The following is a 21,747-nucleotide window of genomic DNA, read 5'->3' on the forward strand; positions in this document are numbered from 1 at the left end:
GTTCTTTTTTTCTAGGACAGAGGCTTGTTTTAAAATAATTCAACATGAGCCATATACCTCTGAAAGGTTTTAAAAAATCAACTGCCAGGGCAGGGTTGGCAAACTATTTAGCCCGCAAGCCAAATTCAACCCACCACGGCTTGTTTTTACATTTTTAAATGGTTGAAAAAAATATCAAATGAAGAACAATATTTCATGACACATGAAAATTACATACAATTCAAATTTCAGTGTCAGTAAATACGGTTTTATTGGAACACAGCCATACTTGTTAACATATCTATAGCTGCTTTTGCGCTACACCAACAAGAGTTGAGTAGTTGTAACAAAGACAGTAGAACCCACAAAGCCCAAGATATTTATCACCTGGCCTTTTAAAGAAAGTTTGCCAACCCCCTTATGAGAGCTATCAATAAGTAAGGCCTTGTAGCGACAACTATCTGTCTTGATTCAAAAACACTTTCATTAAGTCAATCAGAGAAAGACAAGTATCATATGATCTCACTGATATGAGGAATTCTTAATCTCAGGAAACAAACTGAGGGTTGCTGGAGTGGTGGGGGGTGGGAGGGATGGGGTGGCTGGGTGATAAGACATTGGGGAGGGTATGTACTATGGTGAGTGCTGTGAATTGTGAAAGACTGATGAATCTCAGACCTCTGAAACAAATACTACATTATATGTTAAAAAAAATGAAAAAAGATAGTAGGAAGGGAAAAATGAAGGGGGGGGAATCGGAGGGGGAGACAAACCATGAGAGACTATGGGACCCTGAGAAACAAACTGAGGGTTCTAGAGGGGAGGGGGGTGGAGGGATAGGTTAGCCTGGTGATGGGTATTAAGGAGGGCACATACTGCATGGAGCACTGGGTGTTATATGCAAACAATGAATCATGGAACACTACATCAAAAACTAATGATGTAGTGCATGGTGATTAACATAACATAATAAAATAAAATTTAAAAAACACTTTCATATTATTTAAAATAAAAATCATTATTAACTATTATACTTTTTACTAATGAATACCATGTATTTGAGAGTCTGTGAACACCTACTATTGGCATGAGATCATGCTGAAAAGTATAATGGCACGATGCATACTTACTATTACCATGAGAAAAACAACAATCTGTCTTATGGATGAGTCTATAAAACAGCATTTTCAGTTTTTTGGTAAAAAAATTTGTTAAAAAACAAATACAACGAGCATAGTAGCAGTTCATTTTTTTATCACTACACAGTATTCCACTGTATAGAAAAATAACAGTGCTATTATCCACTCATTTTTTGTTGGGTGTTTGCACAGCTTTCCATTTTGGGCTTTTATGAATAAAGCTGCTATGAAAACTTTGGGTACAAGTGTTTGGGTAGACCTATGTTTTTATATCTCTGGGTTAATATAACAGAACTTCTGGATTATAGGGTATGTGTATGTTAAAGATTTACAAAGAATTAATAAACTGTTTTCCAAAGTAGTTGTACCATTTACACTTCAGCCAAACTATTTATGAAAGTTTCAGGTACTCATTTGTGTATGTAAACACAATAGAATCTCAATAATTTTTTAAAGTCCCAACATAAATTAATAGACTGAGTAACTGATGTGTTTTCTAAAGTTTACTGGTTTGTATAAATTTATAAAATTCATGCACGGAAGAATGCAATATAACTCAGATAACATATTAAGAACTGCCTAGAATAGTCGCCCTCATGAGACACACTATTCTCTCAGGAAGGATACAGGACTTCTTTAGCTTTGTTTTAAATGGCTCAAGGAAAAAGATCTTTGTTTTATCTAGATAAATAAATGCAACTGCTGAGATAAATTTGTATAATTCTACAATAACCAGATACTTGAAATGTTCTTGAGATTATGGTTGATGCCCATTTACTGCTATGTATCCAATAAAGGTTACAGCTGGAAATATTCGATGTGATCACTCATTTATATAATCTTATCTAACTTTCCCAATAACTATCTGCAACAAAGGCAATATCCTGCTGAAGGTTGGCAAAGGTTAGGAAGAGGAAGGAATAAAAATAAGCATTAATATCAAATCATTACATTTCTTTTTTTTATCCTCATAACAATCTGGAACTGAACCTCTATCCAATTATAAATTATATAATGATTTTGCCATTGCTAATTATATCTGTATGGTGGATTCTGTATCAGTCTTCATTATAATGTAACCATTGTTTGAGTAGAATTTAGCAAGATAACTGGACAGTTTATGCCTTAAGATCCTAGCATTCTTTCATCAATGTTCATTTGCATTCTCATTAGTATGCATGAGATCTTCATTGAACTTTAATACTCTTATTGGAACATAACACATTATAATAAGCATAAAAGTGAGCATGCAAATTAAAGTTCCCATTAATCACTAAAAGAGACTAGAAGAAGCAAGCAGGAAAATACTTCATGAAGCATACATTCTTCAAATTTCCATAAGCACTGAAAATGGCTAACACACTTTTAGAAGCAGTACCAACTGGGGTTAAGGTAAATGAGACATTTATCACTAGAGTCAGTACAGTGCCCATTCAAAACTAAAATTACAGAAAGCTTGTCAACAGTTTGCATCCAAAAGATACTATATTAGAAATATGGGTTGTATACTTCACTTAAGGAAAAGAAAACACTATAATAAAGCCTCATCTTTTAAAAAATGATCTTTGCCAGTTCTGGGTGTGTATACATTATAAAAAACTACAAAAATAAGAATCCATATTTTTTAACTGTGAAAATCCTTCAAATGATATATTATGAAATGAGTCACTTTCTGATTACTGACCCTTGGGCATATCTTAAAGATATTATTAGATTTAGTTGGCACATTTAAGTTAAATATTTTGTGATGCTCATGATGATTATTGTTCTTTTTTCTTAATCCACTTTATCGAGATACAGTGAAACCATTTTAAGTGTACAATTCCATAAATTCTGAAAAAGTATACAACCTTCTAACCAGCATCACAATCAGTATATAGAACAATTCCATCACTCCCATAAATTGTCTAATGTCTGACCACATGCAAACACCCACCCTAATCCATCCACAGCCCCTAATTATTTAGTGCTACACTTAATGTCACTGTTGATTAGTTCTGCCTTATCTACAATTTCATATAAACAGAATTTTACAGTATGTACTCTTTTACATCTAACTTGTTTTACTCAACATAATGTTAAAGTTCATCCATGTAACTGTGTCTGGAGAACGGACTCTTAAGGTAGGCTCCACAGCCCCCATCTCTTGATGTCCACACCTGTGTGTGGGCTCTTCCCCTTGAGTGAAGGCAGGCCCTGTGACTTACTTCTAACTATGATAATAGGGCAAAGGTGATGGGATGTCTATGAGTACATGATTATGTTAGGTAGGATTACAGCATCTATCTTGCTGGAGCTTCTCCCTTGCTGGCTGTAAGGGAAAAAGTGGCCATGTTGGAGGATCCTATGTGGAAAGAACTGCCAGTGACCTCTAGGAGCTTAGGGTGGCCTCTGGCCAGCATCAAGTGAAAAACTAAAGCTCACAGTCCTACAACTGTAAAGAAATGAATGCTATGAATAACCACACATGTGGGAAAGTGGATCCTTCCACACTCACACCTCCAGATGAGAAAGCAGCCCTGGACACCTTGATTGCAGCCCTGTGAGATCCTAACTAGAGAACCCATCAAGGCTGTGCCTGGATCTGTGACCACAGGAACTAGGAGATGATAAATATGTAGGGTTTTAAACTAAGTGTGTGGTAATACTGATATGGAGCAATAAAAAACAAATACAACGAGCATAGTAGCAGTTCATTTTTTTATCACTACACAGTATTCCACTGTATAGAAAAATAACAGTGCTATTATCCACTCATTTTTTGTTGGGTGTTTGCACAGCTTTCCATTTTGGGCTTTTATGAATAAAGCTGCTACGAAAACTTTGGGTACAAGTGTTTGGGTAGACCTATGTTTTTATATCTCTGGGTTAATATCCAACAGAACTTCTGGATTATAGGGTATGTGTATGTTAAAAATTTACAAAGAATTAATAAACTGTTTTCCAAAGTAGTTGTACCATTTACACTTCAGCCAAACTATTTATGAAAGTTTCAGGTACTCATTTGTGTATGTAAACACAAAGTTTACATACTCATTAACACTTTGTATCATCATTCTTTTAAATTCTAACTAGTCAGTGTTATGTGTTGGTGGGAATGTAAACTGATACAGCCAGTATGGAAAACAGTATGGAGGTACCTCAAAAAATAAAAAAAAAGAACCACCATATGATCCAGCAATCCCTCTTCTGGGTATATATCCAAAGGAAATGAAATCACTGTCGTGAAGCAATATCTGCGCTCCCATTTTCTCTGCAGCCAAGGTATGGAAACAACATAAGTGTTCATTCACAGATGAATGAATAATGAAATTGTGGTATGTGTGCACACACACACACATATTTACAATGGAATATTATTCAACCTTAAAAAGAAGACAATCCTGTTATTTGTGACAATATCAGATGAACCTAGAAGATATGGTAAATGAAATACACTAGACACAGAAAGAAAAATACTACATGATCTCATTTTTATGTGGAATGTAAAAAAGTTGAATTCATAGAAGCACAGAGTAGAATGGGGGTTACCACAGGTTGGTGAGCGAGGAGCCCCATGCTATCCCACAACCCTGAGATCATGACCTGGGCTGAAATCAAGAGCTGGACGCTTAATGGACTGAGCCATCCAGGTGACCCAACACTTAGGTTTTAATTTAATAAAATATGTGCCAGATCTGTAAGCTAAAAAATTATAGATGAAAAAATGAAGGACAGACCTAAGGAAATGGAGAGAATATGCTGTGTTCATAGAAAACTCAATACATTCCCAATGAAAACTGATCTATAAATTCAATACATTCCCAATGAAAATCTAAGAAGGATTTTTTGGTAGTAACTGATAAGCTGATACTAAAAGTCATATATAATGACAAAGGGCCCAAACTAATTAAAATAGTTTTGAAAAAGAGATTGGAGGATTCAAATTACCTATTTCAAGACTTATTACAAAGTCTCAGTAATCAAGACAGTGTGGCATTGGGAAAAGGACAGACAGATCCATGGACAGAATAGAGAATACATAGCCCACATCTATATAGACAAATGATGTTTAACAAAGGTGCTAAAACTGTGAGAAAAGGATGGTCATTTCAGAAATAGTGCTGGGAGAGTAGTTAAAACCATAAAGACAGAAAGTATAATGATGGTTACCAGGGAAGGGTAAGGAAGAACGGAGAATTATTGTCTAATGGTACAGAGTTTGTTTTACAAGATGAAAAGAGTTAAGGGGATAGATGGTAGTGATGGCTACACAATAAAGTCAATGTATTTAATACCACTGAGCTGTGCACCTAAAAATGGTTAAGATTGTAAATTTTATGCCATGTGTATTTTAACACAATAAAAATATAGTACTGGAAAAAACTGGATATCCATATAAATAAAACTGATACCTATATCATACAAAAAAATAGAATAAAATGGATCACAGATATAAGTCTAAAACCCCAAACTATAAAATTTCTAGAAGAAATCACAGGAGAAAATATTCATGACCTTGGGTTAAGCAAAAATTTCTTACAACACCAAGATCATGATATATCAAAGAAAAAAATGATAAATTGGACTTTATTAAAATTATAAATGTGTGCTCTCCAAGAGGCACTGTCAAAAGAATGGAAAAACAAGCCACAGACTGGGACAAAAATATTTACAAATCACATACATGGGAAGGGAATTGTATTGAACATAAATAAGGAACCCTCAAAAATAAGTTGGGAAAAAAACCCAATCAAATGAAAAATTTCTGAGCAAAAAGATAAGAATAGACACTAGAGTAAAGAAGATATACAAATGGCAAACAAGGTCATGCAAAGATGATCAGCATCACTAGGCACTAGAGAAATAAAAATTAAAACCAAAATGAGACACTACAACACACCTATTACAATGGATCAGATCTAGTGACACTGACAACACCAAAGGCTAGTGAAGATGAGGAGCAAATATAACATTCCATACACTGCTAATGGGAAAGCTAAATGGTATAGCCATGTTAAAAAACAGTTTAGCAGTTTAAGTTGAATCTATTCTTGCCACCTGACCTAGAAATGCCAATTCAAGGTAGTTACCTGAAAGAAGTGAAAATTTATGTTCATATATTTATACCTGAATAGAAATATGAATTTATTTAGTGGCTCCAGTTATAAATGTTATAAAGTATAAACAACCTAAATGTCCTACAGCTGGTGAATGGACAAATTGGTATATCAATATGAGAAAATTCTACTCAGCAATAAAAAAGGTATAAACTGCTGATTCATGCAAAACACATAAATGAATTTAAAATTGATTAAATGAATTGAAAGAAAGCTGTTTTCTGCTTCTAGGCAACATGGAGCAACAGGGACAAGTTACATGAAACAATAATTTTCAAGACAGTGGACATTAAGTAATGAAATATAGTGATCCCTTTAGAATGTTAAAAGAAACAGTGCCTCACTTACTGCTCTGTGAGTTTCCAGGCTGTGGCATGGGGAGGGGATCCTGCTAAAATTCATCATACTACCTATGTTATACAGATGAAGCTGGGAGTCTAGGGAGACCAAGCTGACTAAAATTCGCAGGACAGACTATCAGACATGACACAGCTACACAGAGAGAAAACTGTGGAGATTGGCAGGAGGCTGCTATCAAGTATTCAGCAGAGCACTAAGAGTTCATGTGAGTAAGAAACTCTTAAGACCAGGAAAAGAACCACCTGAAAGGATCAGAAGGAACAGTTCTCACGTTTTACACAGGGTCAAGAGTAATGTAAATTTCCACCACCCAGAGTGGAAAACCTCATGATTGATGGGGCAGAGGAGAGTGCTCAGCAAGGACTTGCATCAGCAGTGCAGTTAGTTCTAGATTAAACTCTGTTCCAGTCCCAACTAATGAATCTTAAAAGCAATCCCTGAAAGGATCAAACTCTTTCCAAGTAAATTAACTGTGCCTCAGAACAAAGCTCAACAATATAGATAGGAATATAAAAATATCCAGTATCCAACAAGGCAAAAATTTTAAATGTCTGATATCCAATCAGAAATTGCGAAGCCAACAAAGAAGTAGGAAAATACTTCCCATATTGAGGAGAAAAAAAAATCAACTAACCAAAACCAACTAAAAACAGACACAGATGGTAGAATTAGCAGATAAGAACATTAAAACAGTTATAACTGTACTCCATATGTTCAAAAAGCTAGTGGACAGATTGAACAGGTTAGGTAGAGACATGGAAGATATAAAACAGACCCATATCAAACTTATTCAGATGAAAGTTACAATGTCTGCAATGAGGTATACCCTGGATGGACTGGTAGGAATTTGACACTATAAAAGAAAACATTAGTGAACTTGAAGATACAGCAAGAGAAACCATACAGAATGAAACTCAAAGAAAATAAACCTCCACAAATGATCAGAGTGTTTTTGAACTATGAGACAACTTCAAATAGCCTAAAACTGTAAATGGAGTCCCCAAAAGGAAGCACAGAAAGGGACTCAGAGAAAAGTATTTGAAGAAATAATGGACAAAATATTTCTAAAATTGACTGAAACTACAAATCCATAGGTCGAAGAAGCTCATGAAATTTCAAGCACAAGAGACTATATGACGGTACATCATGATCAAATTTCTGAAAACCAGTTAAAAAAAGAATAACTTTAAAACAGCCACAAGAAAAATATACACATTACACACAAAGGGACAAAGAAAAGCATGACAACAGATTTCTCGATAGAAACCATGTAAAGTATCTTTAAACTACTAAAAGGAAAAAAAAAACTATCAACCTAGACTATTATAGCCAGAGGAATATCTTTATATTTCATACAGGGGTGCCTGGGTGGCTCAGTCAGTTAAGCATCTGACTCTTGATTTCAGCTCAGGTCAGGATCTCAGGATTGTGAGATTGAGGCCTGTTTGGGCTCTACACTGGGCATGGAGCCTGCTTAAGATTCTCTCTCTCCCTCTCCTTCTGCCCCCCCAAATATATATATATATGTTTCATACATATCAAAGCTGAAAGAGTTCAATGCTAGCAGACTCACATTTAAAGAAATGTTAAAGGAAGCCTTAGACACTAAAGGAAAATGATCACAGATGGAAATGTGGATCTACAAAAAGGAATGAAGAACGTTAGAAATTGTAACAATATGAATAAATATGTCTTATTTTTCTTATTGATTAAATCTTTCTAAATCTTAGTTCACTATTTATTTATTTTTATTTTTTTTAAGATTTTATTTATTTATTTGAGAGAGAGAGAGAGAATGAGAGATAGAGAGCATGAGAGGGAAGAGGGTCAGAGGGAGAAGCAGACTCCCTGCTGAGCAGGGAGCCCGGTGTGGGACCTGAGCCGAAGGCAGTCGCTTAACCAACTGAGCCACCCAGGCGCCCTTAGTTCACTATTTAAATAAAAATAACAATGCAGTGTGTAGTTTGTAACAAGTAGAACTAAAATATATTACAATAACAGAAATGTTAGAAGGAAGAAATGGCAGTACATCTTTGTAAGGTTCTTGTATCTATATGAAGTGGAAACATCACATAAATATAGATTTTGATATGTGGAAGATATAGTCTATAAAACCCAAAACAGCCACTCAGTGGAGATACAGCTGAAAACCAACAATAGGAAATAAAATAGAATCATAAATAATCCTTAATACTAATCATTAGTTTGTTAGGGCTGCCATAACAAAGTAAAGTGCCAAACATTCAGTGGCTTAAATAATAGAAATTTATTTTTTCACAATTCTGGAAGGTAGAAGACTAAGATCAAGGTGTTGGCAAGTTCCGTTTCTTCTAAGGTTTCTCACCTCAGGCTGGAGATGTCTGTCTTCCTCCTGTGTTTTCACAAGTTCTTCCCTCTGTATATGTCTGTGTCCTACCCTCCTCTTCTTATGAGGACACCAGTCATATTGGATTAAGACCCATCCTAATAACCTTATTTTACCTGATTACCTCTTTAAAGACTCTATTTCCAAATGTAGTCTACAAATATAGTCTGAGGTGCTGGAGTTAAGACTTCAACATAGATTTTGGGGGAACACAATTTAGCCATAAAAACCAAGAATGAGAGAGGTGACATCACTACAGATTCTAAAGATATTAAAAGAATAATAAGGAAATATTATGGTCAGTGTTATGCAAAAAAATTTGGAAATCTAGATGAAATAAACAGACTCTTTGAAAGAAACATGCTACCAAAGGTCACTCAAGAAGATATAGATAACCTGAGTATCTTAAATCTAATAAAGCAATTTAATTTGTAGTTGAAAACTCCAGGCCCAGATGGCTTCAGTAGTAAAGTCTACCAAATATTTTTTAAAAATAATTTTAACTCTACATAAAGTTTTGTAAGATATTGAAGAAGGAATATATCCAAACTCATTTCATGAGATCAGCTTTCACTGACACAAAACCCAAGCAAAGACATTACAAGAAAAAGAAGTTACTAACCAATATACCTCAAGATAAAAGTATTAAACAAAATTTTAAATAAACCAATCAACAATGTATAAAAAGAGTAATACATCAGGAACAAGTCAAGAATGTCCATTCTCATCTCTTCTAATCAACAGTATACTGGAAGTTCTAGTCAGTGCAAACAGGTAAGATTAAAAAAATTAGAGGCATCCAGGCTGGAACGAAGGAAATGCCTTTATTCACAGACTGTATGATCTTCTAAGTAAAAAAAGATCTGATGAAGTTGATAAAAAAGCTACTATATTAACAACTGAGCTTAGCAAAGCCATAGCATACAAGATCAACATACAAATACCTATTGCATATTTATATGATAGTAATGAACAATCAAAAATTAACACTGAAAAAAATTATCATATACAATAGCATCAAAAATATGAAATACTTATAATTCTGACAAAAGATGTGCAAAAAAAAGGCCTAAATTAAATTAAGAGAAATATAATGTCCAGGGATCAGAAGATACTTATTGTTAAGATGTCAGTTCTTGCAAAGTGATATATATGTTCAACACAATCCCACCAAAAATCCCAGGAGGCATTTCTGTAAAAATTAACAAGATATTCTAAAATCCATTTAAAAATGCTGGATTTCATGTATTCAATATATATTTACTGAGCACTTAGTATGTGACAGGTGTTAGGCAAAGAACTGGTAAGGAACAGGGAAATTTATTACAAGGATATGGGGTGGCACTAGCACTCAAAGACATATATGCATCTGAACTTCATTTAGAAAGAAATGGAACAGAGAACTGGAAACTTGCCGGAAACCTAGGAAATATTCTGTCTCACTATACTCTTCTCTTTGCAGACTGGTTTCTATTTTCTTCTTAGTAGATCAGCTTTTTCTGCAACAAAGCTTGGATAGTTGATTGAAGATAATACCCACAATTGTATGTTATAGTTCCAGTCGTATTGAAAGACTGACTGCACCCGTTTTATCTCACTTTGAACTCTTACCTTAATTCGAAAGTCCTGATAGGAATCAAGTGTCCATCCTTGTCTTAACAGGGGGTCAGTTACCAGGGTCATTTTAAGTTGAGCAAATATTCCAGATGGTGACAGCAAGTATTATCCACAATTTGTACAAGAGTAAACTAAGATTGAGAAGTATGAAATTACTTTTCCAAGTTCACGTGGGTAGTGAGTGCCAGAAACGATACTTAAAACTCTGGAGGAGTGCAAGTATACAGTCAGCACATGACAGCGAGTGCCTCCTTCAATCCTGTATTGTAGAAGCTTCACTCTGCTCACCTTAGTACCAGCTCTGCTAATGTTTACAAGTTCCTTTCACTGGACATATGTTCCTGTACTAGAGTGTGACACCTTCACAACTTTCAAAGAAATGCAATATTAAAAAAAATTTCATAGATTCAGATTACCAAAGTTTTTGTAAGAAGAATAAACATCTGATTTTGTATAAACAATTTGCCTTCTAGAAGATACTACTAAAAACACAAACTTACCCTCCCATTCTGCTGGAATATCTCCAACTTCATAGTCCACTTCTCTTTTATTTGCTGCTTCTACAATTCTTTTCTCTCGAATGGTTTGTCCTATAAGACAAAAGCCATTATTTTATTTTTAAATAAACTCATGACACAGCAGTTACTACAAGTAATATTTTCTCTTTGGATAATGCATATCTCCTTATATGGTCAAAGAATTATCAGGAAAAAGAATAGATTCCATTAGAATTAGGTACCTTAGAAAAAGCAAGTTCTAAACTTATTACAAAATTTTTAAATTTCCTACACAGTACGTAAAATCAATTTTGGTAGAAAAAAAACCTAGATGCTGTGTTAAAAAAAAAGGAGCAACCAATTAATCTTTGGGCACTAATGGCCAAAAAAATTAAACAAAATAACCAAAAAAAAAACCCCATTTTAATAATCAACAGTGTTCGAGTCCTTCAAATTCTGCAAGTATGTGTATCAGAGGTTCCAGCAGCTGCTGGAATCCCTATTCATGGCCCTTACTAAGTATGCAGTGAATCACAAGATCCTGCTGCCACTCTGTCTCCACATTACACTGGCAAACCCAAGGGAGCCAAATCACGGGTTGGATTCTATGACCCATCTTGAGTGACTATCTCTCACTGGATCTAAAGGAAGAGGGCAAAAGCTGATGAGTTATAGGTACCGTGCTTCAGGTGTGAGATCAACACTGGTACAGGATGGTAGCAATACAGAAACATGAGAGCAGAGGGAGCAGTAAAGAAAAAAGGTGTAGACAGGTTGGGGATGCGATGAGAATGCAATAGGCTTACTTTTCTCAATAATAAAAATTTGATTAGCATGTATTTTAAGTTCATATAAAAGACATAAAACTATTTTGTATTTTCTTCTGTTTCTACAAAGTCTCAATTATATCCTTCAAAGCAGGTCAAAATGATGGTTTCAAAACATGTTCCTTTGTCATTGAGCCTGTGAGCCTGGGGAAACCAGGTAAGCTTGCTACTTCCCAAAAGTTAGCAAGTGTGCCTGCATAAAAAATAGTCAGGGAATGCAAGCTGAAACAAGGAGACAGTGGTAACAGAGGAGGAGCATGGTTTAACAATGATCACACCAGTCAGGGAGAGAAATTTGGGCTACTACTCCCTTCTTTGTAATAAGTCCTACTTGCATAATTTTTAAGAACTGGGAATGAAGTCTATTCCTCCCACTGAGTAAGAAATTATGCACAAACTGTACACTTAATCATACTAATATGCTTTCATACAATAGTTGTAAAGACAATCCTACTTATCACAACAAAAAATTTCCATCCCTGCAAATAGAGCAATTTTAAGTACCTGATCAGGTGTCAAAAATTTAGGGTCTAATTTACATTTAAAAATGATTTTGATAACAAAAACATTAATCTAATATATGTATAGGCTTAATAAGTCCTAACACAACAATAAGTAATTGACATTGGTGTACCCAATGAGTTTTATTACATAAAACAATGCATAGTTTCTTCACTTAATAATAAAACATTAGATTTAATTAAAACAGTCAAAACAAAAAGTCTGAATTCATGTAGATAATGGTCAATGGTACAGGGATTTAAAGACTGCAGGAGTAACAACATTATTTTACAAACCTAAAAAATTTTAAAGCTACTGCCATGGATTTAAAGCTAATTGCCGTAGGATAGCAGATTTCCTATTCTTCTGTTTAGAAAAATATAAAACCTATTCAGTTAAAACAAAAGAAAAAAAAGGGAGATCTCCAGGTATTAGGTAGATGACAGGCTTAGTTAGGTAAAAGACAGATTTCATCTGTTGTGCTTCTGGAATAGGGTATGGGAACCCTGGACACAGACAGAGCAAGAAGGATCAAGAGCAGAGAGTCCTAAACGTCAGACAATTTTCATTCAATCCAGCTTTGTGTTTTTTGTCATACTTTATAGCATTATATTCTTAATATTTTTCTTTAATTTGGCTTGTTTTTCTTTCAATATTCACTTCTCCTTTACCCTAAAAAATACCATGAACTGCTTGACTTATACTACAGTTGACCCCTGAAAAATGTGGGGGGATAGGGTCACCAACCTCTCCATGTAGTGGAAAACCAACCTAATGTTAACTCTACTGGAATTAAAATAAAATAAAAAAATAATTTAAAAAAAAGAAAATCCACCTAATACTTTTGGCTAACTACTAATAGCTTACCGTAAAAACTACTAGTCTACTCTTGACCAGAAGGCTTACTGATAACATAGTCAATTAACATACATTTATATGCTATATGTATTCTATATTGTATTCTTACAATAAAGTGAGCCAAAAAAGAGAAAATGTTATTAAGAAAATCATAAAGAAGAAAAAAGACACCTATAGTAGTGTATTTATTTATTGAAAAAAATCCATACATAAGTGGACCTGCAAAGTTCAAACCTGTGCTGTTCAAGTGTCAACGGTAGTTGTATTTTTTGTTTAAACACATATAAAATAGACAGATATTTACAATTTTAATGGGTATCTTTGTATCACCTAAAGTCATTCTGCAGACCACACTTGGGACACCACACTGTTCTACAGAGACAGGCCCAGCAATATACATGGTGGGATACAGGACACAGGAGCCAACATAACCAATAAGAAATTCCTGTGGATGGGAGATGGCTGATAAATACCAAGTCTTTCCTGGAGAAACTTCATGTCTTTTCCTAGTTCTACTTGCACCTAAACAAATGGCTAACTCTAGGCCTTGAGCAGAGTGGGTTTAAGATGAGTCTGGAACATCTTGCTATGCCAGAAAGTAACAGAATTCTCATAAATAAATAAAAATAAATAATTAATAAAGAAAGAAAGAAAGAAAGAAAGAAAGAAAGAAAGAAAGAAAGAAAGAAAGGAAAGAAAGAAAGAAAGAAAGAAAGAAAGAAAGAAAGAAAGAAAGAAAGAGGGGGGCCTGTCACAAGAACTTGAGCCAGCTTACAGGGGTTGCTATTTGCTAAATCTGGGATAAATCTGAGCACCAAAATAATTAAGGAATTACAGACCAGCTATTCTCAAATTGTTGTGGGAAACTCTGTGTGGTGCCAATGACCCTTTTAAGGGGACTGTGAGGCCAACACTATTTTAATGAAAATACGAAGAATGTTAGCTGCCTTTTTCACTTCCATTCTCTCATGAACGTACAGTGGAGTTTTCCAGAGGCTACATGTGATATAGCAACAGACTGAATAGGAAGCAGATATGAAAAACTCCAGCTGTCTTTTATTAAGCTAGACATCAGGAAGACTTGTAAAACATAAAGCAAAGCTACCCTTTTCTCTGAATGTTTCTGTTTGGGAAAGTATAGTTATTTCTGATAAAAAAAATGCATTCTTTATGTAAACAACAAAAAAAATTTTCTTATGTAATAGATTACTAGTTTCATTTTTATTTTTTTAAAGATTAATTTATTTTTTAGAGAGAGAGAGAGAATGGGTGGGAGGAGGGGCAGAGGGAGAGAATCTTCAAGCAGATTCCCCGCTGTGCATGGAGCCCAGCAAGGGGCTCAGTCTCGTGACCCATGAGAGCACGACCCGAGCTGAAAGCAAGAGTCAGATGCTCAACCGACTGAGCCACCCAGGCGCCCTGTACTAGTTTTATTTTTAAAGAATAAACACTTAAAATTTGGTTTTAGTTTCAATATAAATATAAATGCATATCTCATAAACAAAGCTCTTTCAATAATTGTGAAAAGTTTAAAGAGATCCTGAGACCAAAATGCTTGAGAACTAAATATGCTACTAGAATAAAAGAGGAATCCATAAAACCAAACCACTAAAAGGTAGAGATAGATGGATAAGTAAACTGGGGAGGTAAAGGGGCTCTTGCTTACCACAGTACTGAATAGTAAATGTAGAAGTGCCAGAGCTGAAATACCATCATTTTGTAACCATCATGATAAAAGACCAGTTCTGGTAAGAATCAGTAATGGAGAGAGATTTTTTTGTTTTATTTGGAAGTAATTTCCCCTTCCTCTGTATATAGGGTGTTCTTACAATTTGGAAGGTAAGGCTTACATATTAAAAGACAGTTGGGTTAGGAATTATAAAATTTCTAATTTGATACCTATAAATACTGCCTTCCTATGGTCTTAGTGACCCTGCAGGTAAGACCCTTGACAGGTACCAGTCACAGGCAGGTAACACCAACAGTCCTAAAGAATGAGACAGCTGACTCAGGCATTTCTCCTTCTCTAGGCCACTGCACCTTCCCTACTCCAGGGAAGACATTTGGGCAGCCTTTAATCTTTAAATTTTGGAGCTTCAGAACTCATAAGGTATCTGTCACACTGGAGGAGGGATTTTCTTCTACTATTACCAAATCAAAGGTGGAGGCCTACATTGGTTGTAACCCATAAGCACATAAATCCTTGGTGATGTTTCCAACCAGCCGCCTACTACCAGCCCAGTATTTCCCATTGTTGGGGTAGCAGGTGGGGAGATGAATGCTTCTGGAGGTCACTCTGGGGTGGAAAAAAGAGGTTGGGTTGACTGAGGTGACACATCTCTGAGACAGCTATCCCCCTGTAAATAAGCAAGACTGATCTTGACAGGAGCCCCTGGCTTGGAGAAGTAGGATGGCCAAGGTTAAGATCCTTTCTGTCTGGCCCTCTGCCTCACTGGCAGTGATCAGAGCAACGAGGTGATAATCCTAAATCAGTTCGGTGATATAGAAACGACTGAATTTCGCATATGAAAGGAGACTTAGAAGAGTTGGTGCATAATACATGAAAGTGAGGGCTACTGAAAGCCAAGAACCACACACTCCACTGGTTAGATTTGGGGACTTTTAACCTTGTTATGATGAAGCATCGAAAATTAAAAAAAAACAAACATTAATTAAGAGTACTAAAATAAGAATTCTTATACTGAAAGCCATTTTCACATATGACTTAAAGGATAATCTGACTGAAGTTACTCAGATGTAACATCTATTTCTTAAGAGCCTGCTATGTACCAGGAAGTGTTTAGGTATCTTCCATATATTATCTTTTGTCTTTAAAACATCTTTTACAGATGAGGGGAAAAAAAAGCATAGGATGATTAGCTTATCCAAATATTACATATAGCTAATTAAAGTAGTATAGCCAGCGTTAAACCTAAGGATTTTTACTGACTTCTACCCTTAAGCGTATCCCATTTAAGATTTTAAAATTAGCATTTACAAAGTTTGCATACAGTACCATTACAGATACCCAATTAAAAACATTTTATTCATAATCATAAGCTATTATTTTCCCAGAGTGATCAAATGAGGCATTTCTGCTTGAAAATGTGATGATTCTATAATTTGACATATTCTACATATATTTATATGAGCATGGATGACTATCTCAGCAGGTCTCAGCAGGTAATACTTTTTTTTAAAGCAATTAAAGAGTCCTTCCTGATAAGCTTTCAGAATTTTTAAGACGGCCAACTAGTTCAATGGATTACCTAAAATCTTATTAGCTTCTTCATACTTACAGGTTTCCCAAAAGGAATCTCTGCTTCTATCTTAGAAAATCCAAAATTAACTCTTTAAATCTGACTTCATTAATTTCTTAAAAGCCATAAATACAATTTGCAAAACTAAAGTCTGAAAGTACATGGGAAGAACATAATTAAAAAAAAGAGATGAACATATTGCAAATTTGTGCCTGTGGTTTTCACTTGGACAATAAACTCATTTATTGTTTATTTTTCAAATTCCATAGTAATCTTATATGCAAACAAAAACTTAAAGTTCTAAAAATATGTTATGTTATTTAGCCAACAAATGTATATTGAACTGTCAATTATATTAATCCAAGAAGATTTATAGTAAAAAATGATTTTTTTTTTTAGATTTTCTGAATGCATTCCCAAATCAAGCATGAGGGTCCTAGAAATGTCTAGTATTTTACTGCATTTACTTTCTATGAATACTATAGAAATCAAACATTTTTGTGTAAAAATCATTTATTTTCCAAACGGCAAGGAATTTTTGACCCTCAGAAAAAGGACAGCTGTAATTACACTTGCTCCCCTACCCCCAAAAGGAGGTAAACATTAAAAAGAAGAATTCAAATGACAGATTCATGACTATTTGGTCCATGTAATAATGTGTTCACTCTGAAGAAAAAAAAGAGTAGCAGTCATTTCAGGTTTTGATTGACGTGCAAGTAATCAGTTTTTGAAAGTACATTATTCACCTAATACATTCTACAACTCTTTGTAAGGTTAAATTACCTCCAATGTATAAAGCATATTTATAATTAAGAATTTGAACATTTAACAAAATAACACAAGAAAACTAACATCCAGTGATCCTGTTATGACTATGTCTGAATTATGACATAGGAGTTAAAATGTCTTAAATATGCATACAAAGGGAAGGAATAAAAGGGGCACTAAAATTTTTTTAGCTAAATTAAATAGGCTTTAAGATATATCATATGGCAATTACAGGCTTTAAAAGGACTATTTTTTTAAAAGATTTTATTTATTTATTTGAAACTGAGAGCATGAGTGCGCGGAGAGGAGGGGCAGAGGGAGAGGGAGAGGCAGACTCCCCCCTGAGCAGAGAGCCAGATGCAGGACTCAGTCCCAGGACCTGGAGATCATGACCTGAGCCAAAGGCAGAGGCTGAACTGACTAAGCCATCCAGGCGCCCCTTAAAAAGCCTATTTTACAGTGAGGAAATTTATGACTGAAAAATTTTCATTTTATTTTTAGTGACAATCACTATCTAAAGCAAGTAAATTCTAATCTGGTACATCCTTAATATAAAAGGGAATGATATTTTCCCCTCTCAAAATTAGCACACACTCATAGTATAGTATAAACCAATATAATCAAGTATTTGATTTTCACTTTGAGAGTCTAACTTGAACAACTGGGGCTATCAATAGGTAAAGAGAAACGGACGCAATAAACAAAGTGGCAAGTATTACTAGAATTTAGAGAATTAGAAAATTATGCCACTTGTAAAGCTTGGGCCTAGCCCAAACTTTATTTTCAGATTTGAAATGTAGAAGATATGGTTGGTTATTTGATTGATTTCTGGATCCAAAGAGTTTTATAGAAATTGGGTAGTACTTGGGCATTTTACCAAAGATCATAAAAGAGTCAAGGACCACTCTATTAGCTACTCTTACTAATTCACAGAATATATGACAGTTTTAAATATGAATAATTTAGTGAAAATAAATAGAGTACATTTTGTGGTGCATTAGTCTTAATTTAAAAAAATATATATTTATTTATTAATCTATGAAATTACTAATACCCTTTATTAATCTGTTTAATTTAGTTACCATCAGGCACTATTTAACATTAATGAACAGAAATCTATTTTGATATAGAAAGAAATCACATAATCATCTAATGAACTGTGATACTCATCAGCTTAAAAGGAACTATTCCAGTATTTGTGAACTAGATCCTGAGTATAATCCTGAGCTCAGCTGGTAAAAGGTTGAGGTGTCAATAATTTTCAAACCCTTCTTTAAAAATATCTTCAATAGAGGTTGAATTTATGAAACTGCTCAAAGCAGAGCTTCTATAGTTGAGGCAGGGGTCTACAACACTACTTCACCTTTTGCCCCCTCCCCTTCCCTGGAGGCAACCTCCTCACACTCTGGAGAGCCAACAAGCCCTACGAGTGTCAAGGATTCAGACCCAGCATCGCACTTTTGAGACTGCGAAACGCACTTAAGCACATGTATTGGTTCCCTTAACAAAATCAACATCTTGTGAATGGCAGAAAGAGCATCATGTATTTTGCTTCTCCTTACCTTTCACAGAGTTCATCAAGCCATCTGTCACAAACTCCTGAGTAATAAGGTGGAAGACAACGCATGATTTTTCTGGCAGTTCCATAGTCCAAGGAAATCAAAGGCCTACTTCAGATGTGGAGCTCTGATTTAAGGCTGGAGCAGGACTTAAGGCCTGCTTCCAGTGTTTAGACAAGATGAGTTCAGTGAGAAATCATTCTCTCACTTGGGAGCAAGAAGTCTTAGGAACACATAAAAAAGTCTGTACAGCAAAGAGGGAGAAACAACGCTTGGATTCATAAGTCCTCAAGGAGGCAGGCCTTCACTGGAGAAGCACTGGCAACACTTCCTTCAGCCCCTCAAACCTAGAGGATCCAGTGAGGGAGAAGAATTTGGGGTAGTCTAAGGCCAACCCGAGCAATGAAAAGACAGACAGGAAAGGAAAGAAATTCTAGTAAGAGCAATTTATTTATAGTATCCCATTATTTTAGTCATTAGTTTTAACCTTCTCTACAATAAAACTTTACCTTGGCTAATAACTAATAAAACTGGATAACATAAATTTTACCTACGTTCTCTACTCCAGTTCACTGGCAGAAAGCAAGGCTAATAAATTTTGACTTCACCAAAAGGAAGCCTGTATGTAGAGTTATGAAAAGTAAAGGTTGGTTACATTTTGCTTGTGCAGGCTGCAATAAAGACTGTTATCCTGCTATTTTTCCCTACTTATTCCTTACTTTTCATTGATGTTCAAAAAGATTAAGACTATAGTCACAAATAGTGAAGATCTGCAAAATGGTTAATATTACTTTAAGATAGGTATGTCCAAATATATTGTGCACATCTACTCAAGTGTGTACTTGGTAATGCATATCAGGATACTTTACCTACAAAAGAATCAAATAATCAGTCTTAAGAATTTTTTACTCTTAGTAATAAATAAAGTTTAACATTTTTCCTACTTCTTTAAAAGATTCCAGGGTCCACAGATCATCAATTTTAGTCCAATTTTGCAGAATATCAGTAACACTATGTTAATATAGTTTATTAATTTTATCTGACTTATTTAGGAGATGAACATAATATTTATTGAGCAACCATTATGTATATGGTACTTATTAGATACTTTTTATTTTCTTGTTTAATTCTCACAATAATCTTTATTTTTATAATTGAGTATACTAAAGCTCAAAGGAAAAATTATGGATGAGAAAAGGTGTGTTTTCAATTCTATATCTAATTTTTACACAGAAATTTAAGAAAATGTACTAATACAGTCACCTCCTCTGCTACAAAACCTCATGTATCAACATCATCCACATATATTCGAATTCATACTGCCTCCCTTATTTTTTTCCTACCTCCCTTTAACAATCCAGTTTAAAACCACTTTACATATACTTCTCAAATCTTCCCTTTGTTTTGAGAACTGAGAGCAACCTAACTATTGTATGACAACATCACCACCTATTGGCTGCAAAGGGATTGGGATAATCTAAAAATAGCACCTGTGTCCTCACCCTTCAGAAAGACTAATGCCTAATTTGAGTTCTCCTTATCTTCTGCCTTTTATTTATACCTAGAAAAAAAGTTCAGCTGAGTTTAGTCCACTTAAAAACTTTTTTTTCCTCATAAGTACATCTTTTGTCTCCATCTCTCCTTTTAAAAATCTGTAGAGTTATTGCATCTCTTTATTCCGTTGCTAATAAGTCTGTGTTTTTGCTAATGTGCAGCAATTCAGATGAACTGTGCATTAAAAGCAATGTGAATTATTTTGGAAATTGAACTACCATTCATAACACAATTTCAATGGGAAAATGTGTTGAATTTAAGCAAGCTGCTTACATGGAACTTTTGGAATTCAAGTAATTTGTAGGTTGGAAACTTGTTATAATAAATAACAAGTTATGTTATAATAAATAACAATAAAACATGTAAAAGTATTAAGTCTTTCACTGTGGTTTCCAAGGCAAATAAAGGAGTAGAATTGTAACACAAAGCAATACAGCATATATTCCAGCCCCCCTCAAAGTTGATAAACATCTTGTCCTGTGGAATTTGAATCTTGTACTACACAGAGTGGAACACTCAAATATTTGTTGATAATAATGATGACATTCATTGCTACTTTGCAGTGGCTCATTAAAGTTACACCAGTGATATAGGAAGGAACAGCTTCCACTATCTTTTTTAAGATTTTATTCATTTATTTGACAGAGAGAGAGGGCACAAGCAGGGGGAGTAGCAGGCAGAGGCAGAGGGAGAAGCAGGCTCCCCGCTGAGCCCGATGTGGGACTCAATCCCAGGACCCTGGGATCATGACCTGAGCCGAAGGCAGACGCTTAACCGACTGAGCCGCCCAGGTGCCCCTGGGATTGGCTTTTTGACTTTTAAATGATTCCACTACAGCACAGTAACTCAGTTATTTCCTTTTTTTTTTTAAGATTTTATTTATTTATTTGACAGAGAGACACAGTGAGAGAGGGAACACAAGCAGGGGGAGTGGGAGGGGAGACGCAGGCTCTCCGCTGAGCAGGGAGCCTGATGCGGGGCTCCATCCCAGGACCCTGGGATCATGACCTGAGCCGAAGGCAGATGCCTAACGACTGAGCCACCCAGGCACCCCAACTCAGTTATTTCTTATTAACTACTGTCTATCAGCATTTTTCTAACGTTTTATGTAGAAAATTAGAAGGGAAATTGGCAGAGGAAGAAATATTATTGAGCTTGCTACATCTCTAACCTATTTTTGCACATTACACCAAGTCAGTCGTTCTGGTGTGAGGATAGCTGTATTCTGTACAACGTTCAAAGTATATAAATTTTGTGATTTATTTTTTTCACACTACCTTGAAAGAGATTTTGTTGGATTTTGTTTCAGTCAATTAGCAGGCAAATTTTCCTGACTTCTTAAGCTGTCATAAGCCTTACTCAAG

The 21,747-nt window shown here is 35.0% G+C and overlaps 1 protein-coding gene across 1 annotated transcript in view; it reads right to left on the reverse strand.

Annotated features, from left to right (window-relative positions):
- The window catches only part of NDUFAF2 (NADH:ubiquinone oxidoreductase complex assembly factor 2), a 134,557-nt gene that overhangs the window by 36,358 nt on the left and 76,452 nt on the right, over positions 1–21,747 (reverse strand). Inside the window, exon 2 of the mRNA XM_025892469.2 lies at positions 11,060–11,149. Coding sequence (XP_025748254.1) covers positions 11,060–11,149 — 90 coding nt within the window. The remainder of the gene's footprint in view (positions 1–11,059; positions 11,150–21,747) is intronic.

The sequence above is a fragment of the Callorhinus ursinus genome, unplaced genomic scaffold (assembly GCF_003265705.2).
Source record: "Callorhinus ursinus isolate GAN/ISIS: 27379988/994484 unplaced genomic scaffold, GSC_fseal_2.0 scaffold23, whole genome shotgun sequence".
NCBI lineage: Eukaryota > Metazoa > Chordata > Mammalia > Carnivora > Otariidae > Callorhinus > Callorhinus ursinus.